At 39.2% G+C, this 15,751-nt stretch overlaps 3 protein-coding genes across 5 annotated transcripts in view; all 3 read left to right on the forward strand.

Moving 5' to 3' along the window:
- The window catches only part of LOC134434836 (autophagy-related protein 2 homolog B-like), a 71,347-nt gene that overhangs the window by 38,499 nt on the left and 17,097 nt on the right, over positions 1-15,751 (forward strand). For all 3 annotated transcript variants that reach the window (XM_063183461.1, XM_063183460.1, XM_063183459.1), the window contains one exon: positions 1,498-1,683. In XM_063183461.1, the coding sequence (XP_063039531.1) occupies positions 1,498-1,683 (186 nt within the window). The remainder of the gene's footprint in view (positions 1-1,497; positions 1,684-15,751) is intronic.
- On the forward strand, positions 2,030-4,439 carry LOC134434837 (gastrula zinc finger protein xLCGF3.1-like). Its single transcript, XM_063183462.1, has 2 exons — positions 2,030-2,560; positions 3,164-4,439. Exons 1-2 carry the CDS (start codon positions 2,308-2,310, stop codon positions 3,940-3,942), a joined length of 1,032 nt encoding a protein of 343 aa, XP_063039532.1. The 5' UTR covers positions 2,030-2,307; the 3' UTR covers positions 3,943-4,439.
- Positions 7,400-11,680, forward strand: LOC134469956 (gastrula zinc finger protein XlCGF7.1-like). The gene is made up of 2 exons (XM_063223979.1): positions 7,400-7,961; positions 10,511-11,680. The coding sequence occupies exons 1-2, from the start codon at positions 7,709-7,711 to the stop codon at positions 11,191-11,193; spliced, it is 936 nt and encodes a 311-aa protein (XP_063080049.1). The 5' UTR covers positions 7,400-7,708; the 3' UTR covers positions 11,194-11,680.

Consider the following 15,751-nt stretch of genomic DNA (forward strand, 5'->3'; position numbering starts at 1 on the left):
CATGTGGCTCGCCTTTGCAGCTTGCATGGTTAGTCTATCAGCTAGTCTATATAGACGTCTATCAGCTGTCAACAACGCCACGCGCACTTACAGTGTGCATAACTGATAACTAAAGCCCTGTTCAAAAAGCAGACCGCGAGATACTACATTCCTCATGCAATGTTTTGGTTTCTACATGGCGATGCGCGTGCATAGTAGGCTAGGCTGCATCAACATCAGCGTTTAAGATAGTGTTAGTCATATCAACGTTATTGTTTTAAAAGATGTAATTGCTGCCAGTGCCAACAGCCGGTTGATTAGTTTCTAGTCGCTGAAACACCAATAGCGGCCGACAGATGAGAATAAGGAGGGGAATAAGGAGGGAGTCTTTGACAGTGAGAGAAGGCGGGAAATGTCTCACAGACACACGCCTGCCTGCCTGTTTATTCTTGACAAGTTTTTTTTTCCTTCTTGTAGGCACTGTAGAGTTGTAGGCTATCCTAATTTGAGTTTCTAATATTTCAGTTTCAGTTCAATCTTAAATAGCCTAGTGGATTGATGCAATTGGATGCAATCATTTGTTTCATTAGTAGGCCTACATTGGATAGGCATATAGCCTACTCAATAATTTAGACTGATAGGTTGACAAATAGCCTACATTTCCATGGTGAAAGATGGGCCTACATGGCCTACATAGGTTACCTACACAGTACATATGCAAATTATTAGACTATTTATTGTTTTATTTTATTAATTTATTAAATATTTTTTATTTAATTTATTTTTTATTTAATTTATGATTTATTTGTATTATGATTGGTCTACTTCATCTTAGAAAATGTCAACGTAGATGGTCTGTCAAAAAAAGAGGAAATATTCCAATTGTTTCTGTGGTCGGCTGTGATAATTACGGGGTAATTTTCAAATGAAATTGTGCTTTTGAAGTGGCTTTTGAATTCATTTTTGGGTTTCGCACGCTATGCGATTAATCATGATTAATCGAGGATTTTTTTCATGTTTGCCCACCCCTAGTAGAAACATCTTGTGGCATCCAAGCTTTTTGGTTGTTTAAAAACAGCTAGGCTATCTGTAAAAAAGCGTTGCCTTTCAGTGTTCAAGCGCAGAGCTGCAACAATTTCACTTCATGTCCCGTATCACATTAGCAGGTTTAACAGAAACAGTTCGCAAGTTGAACAGAGTAAAGGAAGTCAGCGTAGGCCCAGCCTACTTTCCACAACAGCAAACGTGAGAAAAATGATCAACAGGTAGCATATCTCAAAATTCGTATCTGAAATTTGCTTCAAAAGGAACCGAGAGTGAGACTGTGTACTCTTACTAATGCCTCTGTGTGTGCGTGTGCGTGCGTGTGCGCATGTGTGTGTGTGTATCTGTGTCTGTGTGTCCGTGTGCGTGTGTGTGTGTTCGTGTGTGTGTGTGTGTGTGTGTGTGTGTGTGTGTGTGTCTGTGTGTGTGTCCGTGTCCGTGTGTGTGTGTGCACGTGTGCGTGTGTGTGTGTAGGTGCGTGTCCAGCATGAGGTGTTTCCTCCACCTCCAGAGTGGGCGGGGCCTGAAAGAGCATCGTCACGGCAACTACTAGTGGTCCAGGAAGTGGAGATCCGAGACCGCCTGGCCTCATCGCAGATCAACAAATTCCTCTATCTCTACACCAGCGACTCCATGCCTCGCCGGACACACTCCAACATGGTACACACGCCGCACACACACACACACACACACACGCGCTATAGAAGACACCATGCCTCGCAGGACACACTCCAACATGATACACACGCCGGACACACACACACCGCAGAGAAGACATCCGAACTATCAAGCACCGAAACACCAGGGCATTTTTTTTTTACCAAATCCGACGCACAACACATTCATTTTTAATAGATATAGCCGCAAAATAAACTACGCCTATGCAGTCGCCTAAAGAGTTCCATCTCTAATTAAATTGGACCCACCACTCTTACATCCACACACAAATTTACTGGCCACGCCCCCCACCCCGATGACTGTGCCAACCTACACACCTCCACCCAACCCCCCGATGGCTGTGGCAGTAACCTGAGCACCATCAGAGGTGTAAATGGTGTCCATTCCCATAATGGTGCATTCCCATAATGCTTTGCTTGGCTAGTATTCTCAGAATGGGGTCTATTAGACCATGTCTAGCAGGTTGGAGCAGTGAAACTAGTGTTGAGAAATACTGTGTTGGCCTGATCACTACAATCGTACATTGCTGTGACTTAAATTAGATATACAATTGACCTTAAAAGGGACTGTGTCTGCAAGGTCTTGCTTAACCAGAACAGAACTAAAATGACATCCAAACCTGCTAAAGCTGTGAAAAATGAGATAAAAGAAGAGGAGTTTGATGATTTCTTATACTCCCATATATTTGCCAGTCAAAGTGTGGATGTGAAGCCTGAATTGCAACAACACATCAAAACAGAAGTGGATGAGTTACCTACTACTTCTGGTCAAGATTTTGTAAGCACCAATGATATCAAGGAAGAACTAAAGGAAGAAGATGATGTTGGACAACACAGGAATGGTGGATCAAATGCAAAATGTAAGTCAACAATATATCACCGTTTTATTTCCCCTGTCTAAATGTGAGGCATTTGCGTGCTACAATAGAACGATAGAACGCTACAATAGAATTTGGTATCTATTTTCTAATGATAGACACATAGTGCTGTGGGAATTTAGAAAGCACTTCCGTGAGTCCATCATAGAAAACACGTCTGTGACCACAGGGACGGAATTTTGGCGAAATCTGTGAAACCGACAGAGATTTCGTGTACCAAAGATCTGTGTCCATTCCATGGAATTCTGAGAGATTAGGCTGGCTATTTGTAGAGTTTGATTGTTTATTTGCAAAGGCTTTATGTGTTTCTATCCATTCCAAATGTGTGTACTAGAGCAGGTTCAAGATTTTGTGGATTTGATCAGGTAAGAATATCTAGTTCATGCATTTGCTCAGTCACCTACCTTTTTCCTCCATGCTCTAAATAAAGCATTTATTGTAAGTCGACATATTCGGACTTCATAAACTAAAAAAAGAGTATACACTGTATGGTGAACGGCAATAAACTTACATATGGTGTTGTGTTTAAGTAATTTTGTAAAATATCTTGCCATATTATCTTAAAATGTATTTTTTATGTTGTAGGTGATGTTGACAGGATCCAGTCTAATGGAAGACAACACACCGGTGAAAATAGATACACAGTACGAAGAGATGATCAACAAATGCACAGCTTTCAGTGCCCCCATTGTGAAAAGAGCTTTCCTAAGATCACAGCTCTCAGGAAACACCAGAGGACACACTCAGTGGAAAAACCATTTCAGTGTTCTGACTGTGGGAAGAATTTTAGCCGAACGGAAGACCTCAAGAGACACCAGATGATCCACTCAGGGGAAAAACCATTTCAGTGCTGTGACTGTGGAAAGAGATATAATCAAATGTTCAACCTCAAGAAACACCAGATGATCCACTCAGGAGAAAAACCATTTCAGTGCTGTGACTGTGGGAAAAGTTTTAATCGACTGGGCAACCTCAAGGCACACCAAATGATACACTCAAGTGAAAAACCCTTTCGGTGCTTTTACTGTGGAAAGAGATTTAGCAGAAAGGATTATCTCGGGAAACATGAGAAGCTTCATTCAGGAGAAAAAACATTTCAGTGTTCTGATTGTGGAAAGAGTTTTAGCAGAATGTCTCTTCTCAAGCAACACCAGATGGTTCATTCAGGAGAAAAAACATTTCATTGTTCTGATTGTGGAAAGAGTTTTAGTCGCATGGGCAACCTCAAGGTTCATCAGATGATTCATTCAGATGAAAAACCATTCCAGTGCTTTTACTGTGAAAAGAGATTTATCAGAAAGGAAAGTCTCAAGAAACACCAGGTCACCCATTCACATGAACCGGAATTTGAGTGCTCTGACTGAGGAAAGAGTTTCATTCGAATGCATGATCTCAAAGAACACTTGGTGGTCCATTCAGGGGGAAAGCCATTTCAGTGCTCTGACTGTGGAAAATGCTTTAGTCGACTGGGCTCTCTTACATCACATCAGAGGGTTCTTTCAGGTGAAAATCCACTTTATTATTGTGAGTGTGTAAAAACCTTTCACCACAAGATGAGCCTAAATAATCATAAAGGATGCATTCAAGAGAAAAGCCCATTTGAGTGCTCTCAATGTGGAAAGTTTTAGTCACACAGCCCATCTTAAGAAACACCAGAGGATTCAAAAGCACGGTGATGTATTTAGTAAAAATGACAATGAATGAAATGGTTAACTGCAGATGTTATGAAAATTACTACTACGGGAATGTTATTTCCGTGTTTCGTAAATGTAAGACTGCTGCAAAATACAGTGCTGTTCAAAATAATTTGCCTCCTTTCTGATTTTTTACTTTTTTGCTCCTTTGTCACACTTAAAGTGATACTGTCCCATTTTTGGAAATAAGCTCATATTACACCTCCCCTTGAGTTAAATAATTGAGTTTCACCTTTCTCCTGTACTTCCAACCGTTCTCTGAGTATGGCAGTGCAAATTTTACCTCCATGCTAGCAGTTAACATTGAGTCCTATGAGACCAGCTAGCGGCAAAGGGTTGAAAGTACAGGAGAACGTTAAAGCTCAATCATTTAACTCAAGGGGAGGTGTATTATGAGCTTATTTCCAAAAATGGGACAGTATCATTTTAACCTTTCCAGATAATCAAACAATGTTTAATATTAGACAAGGATAACCCAAGCAAACATGAAATGCAATGTTTTCTGTCATTATTTAATGTGTTAAGAGAAAAAAAGGCATCCAAACCTGTTTGAGTCAGTGTGAAAAAGTAATTACCCCCCTTGTTAAATGACGAGATACTGTAACTGCAATTAACCATATTTTTGTGAACACCTGAGTTATTTTTCACAGCTACCCAGATCTGACTTCTACCAGACTTTATTATCAAGGGATGATTTTAATAGAACCCGTTTGACGATGTATACTAGGCAATAGCTCACCCATGTCATCATGCTGCTATGCATCAACATTCAGGAACAGATTATAATAAAAGTAATTGTTCTCTCTCTGTATCTGCAAAATGGGTCATGAAGCCATTTCTAAATCAATGGGACATCTGAGAACCGCAAAGAGAGCCATTATCCGCAAATGGAGAAAGCATGGTGCAGTGGTGAACATTTCCAAGAGTGTCCCACTAAAATGGTGGATCGAAGAGATAAGAAAGGAACACAGAACAACATCTCATCAACTGGAGTTGTTAATTTCTTTAGAAACTACAGGTAGGCATGTGCAGTTGCCTCCGACCGCTAAAGGTGTATCCCCGAAACGCGATGCTTCCAGTCCGATATCATTCCTACCACTCCCGTCCACCTATTTATAAGCGTACATATTAAATACAAATTATATAAGAAATAGATTTAATATTTACGTATACATAGGTCAGTGCCGTGCTTAGGCTTTAAAACAAACAGCTATTTGAAAACACAGCTACAAAAATTGGGCCAAATCCATCCACCCAGTCTAATGTTATGGGCCAAACAAAATTTCTGCCATCTTGAATTCAGCCATCTTGAAAGTGTTGGCCTCCAAAATTTTATCAGTTCATGAACCTACACGAGACCATCAACACACCGAATCTGGGACAAATCCATCCACCCGGTCAGAAGTTATGGCCCAAACTAAAATTCTGCCATCTTGAATTCAGCCATCTTAATTTTAGCCATCTTGAGAGTGTTGGCCTCCATCATCTAAGCAGTTAATGAACCTACCCTAGAGCATTAACACACCACATCAGAGAAAAATCCAACCATCTGTTCAAAAGTTACCAAGTCATAACGTGGTGGCGGCGCATACAAAACCACAATAATCCTGACGCTTCGCGTTTCGGAGATATAATGAAAACATGATTGCAAAGATTGCAAAAGATTGCAATGCAATAATGATACAGATAATTGAATAAAGGTTGCATTAACGATTGCAATTCAAAAATGCTAGATCCCAACAACATGCATAAAACTGAATGTACTGTATGCAATAACGTGCCGGTACTGCCCGGGTGCAACATCATGCAACAACAGTTCATGACGCAAACCATGCTATTCGTATGGTGCACACAAGCATAATGAATGGTGAGATGTAACACTACATGCCAATGAGAACATGAGCAGAAAGTGCTGTAGGTCACGGATTTAACCTTAACCTTTTTGATGTTGAGGCCCATTTTTGTCAGTGCAGAGTGGTCTGGGGCCCATTTAATATTGCCCATGCCCACACATATTGTATATACAAATAATTAGGCCCATATTATTATATTATATTATATTGTATTGTATTGTATTGTATTACATTACATTATATTATATTATATTATATTATATTATATTATATTATATTATATTATATTATATTATATTATATTATATTATATTGTATTATTGTTATTATATTATTGTTATTATTATTATTAAAATAACTCAATCCTTTTAAAAAAATAGCAGGCTATTAATGCAGTAAGCTAGGCCTATGAATACATGTTGTAATGGAAAAACTGTATTAATTGTGTTCACTCTTCTATATTTAATCATAAACCCAGTCCACTCACAGTGCACCAAGCCACAGCCATTCATACATTTGAATGCTTCTCTGACATTAGTGACAGCTCTGTTTGCTATTTGTGATGAATCTGCTGACCTTTGATTCAAGACGCGTTTACTTAGTGATGGGCAGATGCGACGCAATTCCCTAGCCTTATGACAGGGTGTCAAATACGAAAAGCTTTGTACCCTTATATCATGCAACATTCTTTAATTAAATGTATTTTGGGGGACACATGGCTAACGGTTTTGCTTTGTCAGTAAACTTAAGTAAGTTTACTGGCCAGCTGGGATGACTTGTCTCATCAGAAATTACTCTGATTGGTCAGTAGAACCATACAGTCATCAAATTTGTGTCACACTTGTAGCCCAAAAGTTGCCAGTTTGACTCCTGACCCACCAGGTTGGTGGGGAGACTATTGTGTTAGTCATAATAGAGTCAGTCACTGTCAGTCACTGTCCTTCCTCAGATTCTCTGTCTGTAGAAGAAAACGAACTGAGCATCATCAGATGTGTGAATGCTGTTCACACACAGGGGACTAGTTCCCATGAGCCTTTGCGTGAGTACTTTACATTCCAATGGTCCTTAAAAGTCATTGGTGAATCTCTAGAAGAAATCTTTCTTGAATTACTCAGTAAAATTCTATATTTCAGTGAAGTAGACCCTGTTGTGTTCTGTCACATATCCATTGTATGACTAAGACATAGACTATTTTTGTTCAGCACCAGGGATTGTGCAGTGCACAAGTAACTCTCTACAAATGACTAAGACCCCCCACGCCCCCAACCCCGATGACTGTGCCAACCTACACACCTCCACCCAACCCCCCGATGGCTGTGGCAGTAACCTGAGCACCATCAGAGGTGTAAATGGTGTCCATTCCCATAATGGTGCATTCCCATAATGCTTTGCTTGGCTAGTATTCTCAGAATGGGGTCTGTTTGGCCATGTCTAGCGGGTTGGAGCAGTGAAACTAGTGTTGAGAAATACTGTGTTGGCCTGATCACTACAATCGTACATTGCTGTGACTTAAATTAGATATACAATTGACCTTAAAAAGGACTGTGGTCTGCAAGGTCTTGCTTAACCAAAACAGAACTAAAATGACATCCAAACCTGCTAAAGCTGTGAAAAATGAGATAAAAGAAGAGGAGTTTGATGAGTTCTTATACTCCCATATCTTTGCCAGTCAAAGTGTGGATGTGAAGCCTGAATTGCAACAACACATCAAAACAGAAGTGGATGAGTTACCTACTACTTCTGGTCAAGATTTTGTAAGCACCAATGATATCAAGGAAGAACTAAAGGAAGAAGATGATGTTGGACAGCACAGGAATGGTGGATCAAATGCAAAATGTAAGTCAACGTTTTATTTCCCCTGTCTAAATGTGAGGCATTTGCGTGCTACAATAGAACTATAGAACGCTACAATAGAATTTGGTATCTATTTTCTAATGATAGACTTTATATAGTGCTGTGGGAATTTAGAAAGCACTTCCGTGAGTCCATCACAGAAAACACGTCTGTGACCACGGGGACGGAATTTTGGCGAAATCTGTGAAACCGACAGAGATTTCGTGTACCAAAGATCCGTGTCCATTCCATGGAATTCTGAGAGATTAGGCTGGCCATTTGTAGAGTTTGATTGTTTATTTGCAAAGGCTTTATGTGTTTCTCTCCATTCCAAATGTGTGTACTAGAGCAGGTTCAAGATTTTGTGGATTTGATCAGGTAAGAATATCTAGTTCATGCATTTGCTCAGTCAGCTACCTTTTTCTTCCATGCTCTAAATAAAGCATTTATTGTGAGTCGACATATTTGGACTTCATAAACTAAAAAAAGAGTATACACTGTATGGTGAACGGCAATAAACTTACATATGGTGTTGTGTTTAAGTAATTTTGTAAAATACAGTTGAGGACGATATTATTAGCCCCCCTCCTGAAATTAGACATTTCTCTTGATTTCTCTGTAAGAATGACCATTATTAACCGTTTCTGTTATTCTGGAAACAAATACACTGGTGGAGATAATGTTCAATGAATTGAATTTGGATTTTTCTATTGTTACGATGAGTTTAAACAAAAAAGCGCAAAAATGACAAGGACAAAATTATTAGCCCCCTGATCATTAAAAGTCAATATGGCGCCATTTATGAACCAAAGCTGACAACAGGCTCTGATAAGTTGCTTCCTAGGTTGGCACATGCCCCACTAGGGATTTTGGCCCATGTCTTCACTGCAAAGTGTTCTAGCTGGTCCAAATTGCATGGATGCTGAGCATAGACATTAACCACAGACTCTCAGTGGGATTGAGGACTGGACTATGAGCGGGTGATTCCAATATCTTGGTTTTAGTGTCCTTCAAGAACCTCTGAACTAATCTAAATGCATGCTTTGGGTTACAATGTTGTTGGAAGACCCAGCAATCCATATTCAGACCCAGACTCCCTGTGTCTGAGGCTGAATAACAGACTAAACTTAATGCCCCACCACTATGTGTAACTGTGGAAACTGCTTAGCCTCATTAGACCAAAGAAGCATTGGACACCTGCCTAGATGATTGTTATTGACCTGGCTTCACCTGGAGGTTTTTTCCCCCCAAAGAAAGACAGTTGTTAGGGCTTGTCATCATATTGGGCTTTGGGGCCATCATCATAGAAGAACCCCTTTACTAAAGGCAGTGCATATCAGAGTGTTATTGAGCTTTGCCTGTGAACATTTGAAAGTCAAAAATGAGTTTTGAATGTCTCTGCTTTCATCTGATGATATTCAATTGCACCTGCATGGATGCATGAATTCTGCTTCTGTCAGGTGAAGAAAGGGATAGTCCTTGAATCGTTATAAGATGCTTTCCACAATTAAAAATGGTGGTGGATGCATCATTCTGTGGCAGCCTCAGCCACAGGAAACCTTGTTTGGGTGTATGGCACCATAAAAACTGAAAATTATGATAGAATGTGGAAAGTGACCTTGCAAAAATATGCTCATAGAGGGAGCTAAGATCTTCACTGGATCTTTCAATAAGATAATAACCCAACTCTTGCATCCAAAATAGTTCAAATGTTCTTCAAGGATACTAAAACCATGGTCATGGAGTGGTTCAGACCTCAATCCTTTAGATAGTGTTTGAAGAGTGCTGAAAATGAATGTCCATCCTCAACATCCATGCAATTTGGACCAGCTTAACTATTTGCGATGAAAAAAATGGCCCAAAATCCCTGGTAGGACATGTGCCAACATAGTTAACAACTAATCAAAGTGCCTGGTGTCAATTTTTGTTCATAAATGGCACTGTATTGACTATTAATGATAAGGGGGCTAATAATTTTGTCCTTGCCATTTTTAGACTTTTTTTGTTTAAACTCATTGTGAAAATGGAAAAGTCCAAATTTAACTTATTGGATACTATCTCCATGGTGTATTTGTTTCCAGAATAACACACATTTATAAATAATGATCATTCTCAATGATCAATGAAGAGATATGTCTAATTTCAGGAGGGGGGCTAATAATATCGTCCTCAACTGTATCTTGCCATATTATCTTAAAGGGACACTGTGCAGGAAATGGTGAACAACTGGGCTGCCTATTGCCAAATTTGATATTAACCTGAAAGTTTACACAGTAATAAACAAATATTTTCTAGTATGGTCCAAGTAGAGTCATTTTTGCTGCTAAAAATGGCTATTTTTGGAAATTCAAAATGGCGGACCATGGAGAAGATCCCCCTTTTCATGTATGAAAAGTGCCATTTTTCCAGTCATAATGAATACTCAGAATTTGATGGTGGTGGTAAGTATTCATGAAAAAGGTAACATTAGTGAATGGGCAACATGAATTCTGGAAATAAACAACTAAAAATCTCACACAGTGTCCCTTTAAAATGTATTTTTTTTGTTGTAGGTGATGTTGACAGGATCCAGTCTAATGGAAGACAACACACGGATGAAAACAGATACACAGTACGAAGAGATGATCAACAGATGCACAGCTTTCAGTACCCCCATTGTGAAAAGAGCTCTCCTAAGATCGGAGCTCTCAAGAAACACCAGAGGACACACTCAGGGGAAAAACCATTTCAGTGTTCTGACTGTGGAAAGAATTTTAGCCGAACGGAAGACCTCAAGAGACACCAGATGATCCACTCAGGGGAAAAACCATTTCAGTGCTGTGACTGTGGAAAGAGATATAATAAAATGTCCAACCTCAAGAAACACCAGATGATCCACTCAGGAGAAAAACCATTTCAGTGCTGTGACTGTGGGAAAAGTTTTAATCGACTGGGCAACCTCAAGGCACACCAAATGATACACTCAAGTGAAAAACCCTTTCGGTGCCTTTACTGTGGAAAGAGATTTAGCAGAAAGGACTATCTCAGGAAACATGAGAAGATTCATTCAGGAGAAAAAACATTTCAGTGTTCTGATTGTGGAAAGAGTTTTATCCTCAAGGTTCACCAGATGATTCATTCAGATGAAAAACCATTCCAGTGCTTTTACTGTGAAAATAGATTTATCAGAAAGGAATGTCTCAAGAAACACCAGGTCACCCATTCACATGAACCGGAATTTGAGTGCTCTGACTGAGGAAAGAGTTTCATTCGAATACATGATCTCAAAGAACACTTGGTGATCCATTCAGGGGGAAAGCCATTTCAGTGCTTTGACTGTTGAAAATGTTTTAGTCGACTGGGCCCTCTTACATCACATCAGAGGGTTCTTTCTGGTGAAAATCCACGTTATTATTGTGAGTGTGTAAAAAGCTTTCACCACAAGATGAGCCTAAAAATTCATAAAGGATGCATTCAAGAGAAAAGCCCATTTGAGTGCTCTCAATGTGGAAAGTTTTGGTCAACCGGCCCATCTTAAGAAACACCAGAGGATTCAAAAGCATGTTTATGTATTTAGTAAAAATGACTATGAATGAAATGGTTAACTGCAGATGTCATGGAAATTACTACTACGAGAATGTTATTTCAGTGTTTTGTAAATGTAAGACTGCTGTAAAATACAGTGCTGTTCGAAATAATTTGCCTCCTTTCTGATTTCTTACTTTTTTGCTCCTTTGTCACACTTAACCTTTCCAGATAATCAAACCATTTTTAGATGCGTCCAGCATCTCTATAACAGGGTCTGTCTGTCCGTCCGTCCGTCTGAAACGCTTCCATTAAATTTCCGTCCGTCTGAAACGCTTTCATTCAATTGTTGTCCGTCTGAAACGCTTTCTTTAAATTGTTCCTTCCTGTGGCCACAAGGCGGCAGACTACGGAGCGAATGCGTGCAAGCATAGCCTTTCTATAGCCTACTAAACCGGATGCTAACGTTGGCGAAAAGTAGCCTAGCCACAGGCTAACTGACAAACGTGAGGCCAACAACTCAGCCGATCGTGATGTACGCCACAAATAGACCAATCGACCTCATATTTAGACACTACAATGTTGATTTCTGCCTTCGATTTTCATCAGTTAAGAAATCTAGCGTCGGATTAACACATTATTAAGGTAGTAAAGCGAGTTGCCGCCATGTTTGTTTTCCAGAATCACCCGGGTAGAGAGCTCACGTGCAGCATTCTGGGTAATTGAGTTTCACGTTATCCTCCTGACCATAGATGTGTATAGAAGACTTATTATTAGGCCTAGTAAATTTCAGCATTTATGAGTTAAGTGTTTTATTGGTTTGAGGTGGAAACTGGATGTGTCTGTGACCATTATCATTCATGCAGGTCATCTCAAGTCAAAGCAATTTTGTTTTAAGCAACTGGACTTGCAGTTGAAGCTTGAATGACATGTGGTCCCTCAACTGAGAACTTTCAGTTGACTAATTTTATAGTTCTGATGTGTGAAATATGGGTTATTATCTCTGGAACAAACATGTGTTCATGTCTATAGGATTAATTTAGTCTCAATTTAATTTTTGGTTGAAATATTGTCCTGCAAAGTTCAGACACACATCAGAGTCATGCTCCACATGGGGCGACAAATGCATCAATAGGAAACGTTCTGCTTGTTCTGATTCTACTTTTCCTGCTTGAAATGAATCCTAAGAGGTCTCTGAATCTTCAGCATCTTCCTCAAACATCACATCTAGGATTATTTATCAATAATGTGCTGTAAAGTGTCTCTCCTTCTGATTCTGATACTGACTTTCTGACTGGAAAAATACTAACAAAATGGAAGATGTCACTACCAATGTCCATTTTAGAGGACATTTCTTTAACGCCTAAATATGGGAATTAAATAATGTTACATTAATTTAGAAATGGTTTAATTGTACTCTGAAGAGATTGAAATAACATATAAAGATGATGTTTTAAGACAATAATTGCCCACTTTAAAGTATTATGCATTTACTTTCCCTTTAACCAAAAGCGGCCTATTTTTAATGGACACCATTTTCCTTGCAAAGAAATAGAACGTTCCCAAAACCCCACCCCTACACACATGGTATCATTGGAAATCTCTGAATGTCCTCTTTAAAGACCATTGGGAGTTAGCACAGTAGTGTGTATGGGGTGGGAGATATTGCAGTTTACAAATGTCCTCTAGAGAGGACAAAAATGAACTGCTGGTAGTCAGGAGGTTATTAATGCACAAAATGCGTGTTTTTAAAAATAATGCTGCAGTGAGTTTAAAAAATCAAACCAACTGCCATTTGGAAGGGCAATGGTGCTTTTCGTTGCGCTCAGAGAGAGTACAGGAGAGAACGCGTCTTTCGTAATTGCTTTGCAGTCGTGTGCATTTGATAAACTCTGGCACGGAAGTTCACTGCTTTGTGCCTTGACGGTGAAGCTGGTATTGAAAAAAAGTCCATAATTCACCTAAAGGGTCAACCCATAAGCGCATGATTCACCCAAACGGTTTTATTTATTTATTATTTGTCGATGTTTAGATTCTTTCCCACATGCACATAATGCTGAAATGGCGTGATACTAAAGGTTGTTAGGCCTAATAAATGTCTGGTAATTTGTAATGTAGCCTACTTCATCTAGGCTATGTGAAATTTCAAATCATAGCCTATGGTTCTTTTCCAAATCCAAGAATGATGATAAGCTTATTATACCCTAAACTGCAAAAAATAAAGCCATGTCTCGCCATTTTGCTGGCTTGCTGCCTGCCACAATATTTGGAGTGTCCATGATGACCAATAAACAAAAAGTACATCCTCGGGGGGCGTTGACAGGCTAGGAGGAGGCCAGGGGGGCGTTTGGGGGGAAAAATGGCATAGTTGGAACTGGCATAGAGGGACGCATCTGTTGTCCGCCTGTCGGCCTTGTTAATATTAGACAAGGATAACCCAAGCATACATGGAATTAATTTTTTTCTGTCATTATTTAATGTGTTAAGAGAGAAAAAAGGCATCCAAACCTGCTTGAGCCAGTGTGAAAAAGTAATTAACCCCCTTGTTAAATGACGAGATAACCACAATTAACCATATTATTGCGAATACCTGAGTTATTTTTCACAGCTACCCAGATCTGACTTCTACCCAACTTTATTATCAAGGGATAATTTTAATAGAACCTATTTGACAATGTATACTAGGCAATAGCTCACCCATGTCATTATGCTGCTATGCATCAACATTCAGGAACAAATTATAATAAAACTAATTGACCTCTCTATCTATCTGCAAAATGGGTCATGAAGCCATTTCTAAATCAATGGGACATCTGAGAACCACAAAGAGAGCCATTATCCGCAAATGGAGAAAGCATGGTGCAGTGTTGAACATTTCCAAGAGTGTCTGTCCCACTAAAATGGTGGATCGAAGAGATAAGAAAGGAACACAGAACAACATCTCATGAACTGGAGGTGTTAATTTCTTTAGAAACTACAGTAGGCATGTGTAGTTGCCTCCGACTGCTAAAGGTTTATCCCCGAAGCGTGATGCTTCCAGTCTGCTATCATTCCTACCACTCCCGTCCACCTATTTATAAGTGTACATATTAAATACAAATATATATAAGAAATAGATTTAATTTTTACGTATACATAGGTCAGTGCCGTGCTTAGGCTTAAAAACAAACAGCTATTTGAAAACACAGCTAAAAAAATTGGGCCAAATCCATCCACCCAGTCTAAAGTTATGGGCCAAACAAAAATTCTGCCATCTTGAATTCAGCCATCTTGGAAGTGTTGGCCTCCAAAATTTAATCAGTTCATGAACCTGCGCGAGACCATCAACACACTGAATTTGGGTCAAATCCATCCATCCGGTCAGATGTAATGGGTCAAACAAAAATTCCGCCATCTTGAATTCAGCCATCTTAAATTTAGCCATCTTGAAAGTGTTGGCCTCCAACATCTAAGCAGTTCATGAACCTACCCTAGAGCATTAACACACCACATCAGGGAAAAATCCAACCACCTGTTCAAAAGTTACCAAGTTAACATAAAAGACAACGTGGTGGCGGCGCACACAAAGCCATACCATGGTGAGATGCAACACTACATGCCAATGAGAACATGACCAGAAGTGCTGTAGGTCAGGGATTTAACCTTAACCTTTTTGACGTTGAGGCCCATTTTTTTCAGTGAAGAGTGGTCTGGGGCACATTTAATATTGCCCATGCCCACACATATTGTATATACAAATAATTTGGCCCATATTATTATATTATATTATATTATATTATATTATATTATGTTATATTGTACTTTATACTTTATATTACTTATTTTATACCTTATATTATATTATTGTTATTATTGTTATTATTATTATCAAAATAATTAAATCCTGTTAAAAATAGCAGGCTATTAATGCAGTAAGCTAGGCCTATTAATGCATTTTGTAATGGAAAAACTGTATTAATTGTGCTCACTCTTCTATATTCAATGATGAGCCTAGTCCACTCACAATGCACCAAGCCACAGCCATTCATACATTTGAATGCTTCTCTGACATTTGTGACAGCTCCGTTTGCTATTTGTGATGAATCTGCTGACCTTTGATTCAAGACGCGTTTACTTAGAAATGGGCAGATGCAACGCAATTCCCTAGCCTTATGACAGGCTGTCAAATACGAAAAGCTTTGTACCCTTATATCATGCAACATTCTTTAATTAAATGTATTTTGGGGGACACATGGCTAACGGTTTTGCTTTGTCAGTAAACAGAATTATTTTGCGTAACGTTGCAATCG

This window comes from Engraulis encrasicolus, chromosome 19 (assembly GCF_034702125.1).
Source record: "Engraulis encrasicolus isolate BLACKSEA-1 chromosome 19, IST_EnEncr_1.0, whole genome shotgun sequence".
Lineage (NCBI taxonomy): Eukaryota > Metazoa > Chordata > Actinopteri > Clupeiformes > Engraulidae > Engraulis > Engraulis encrasicolus.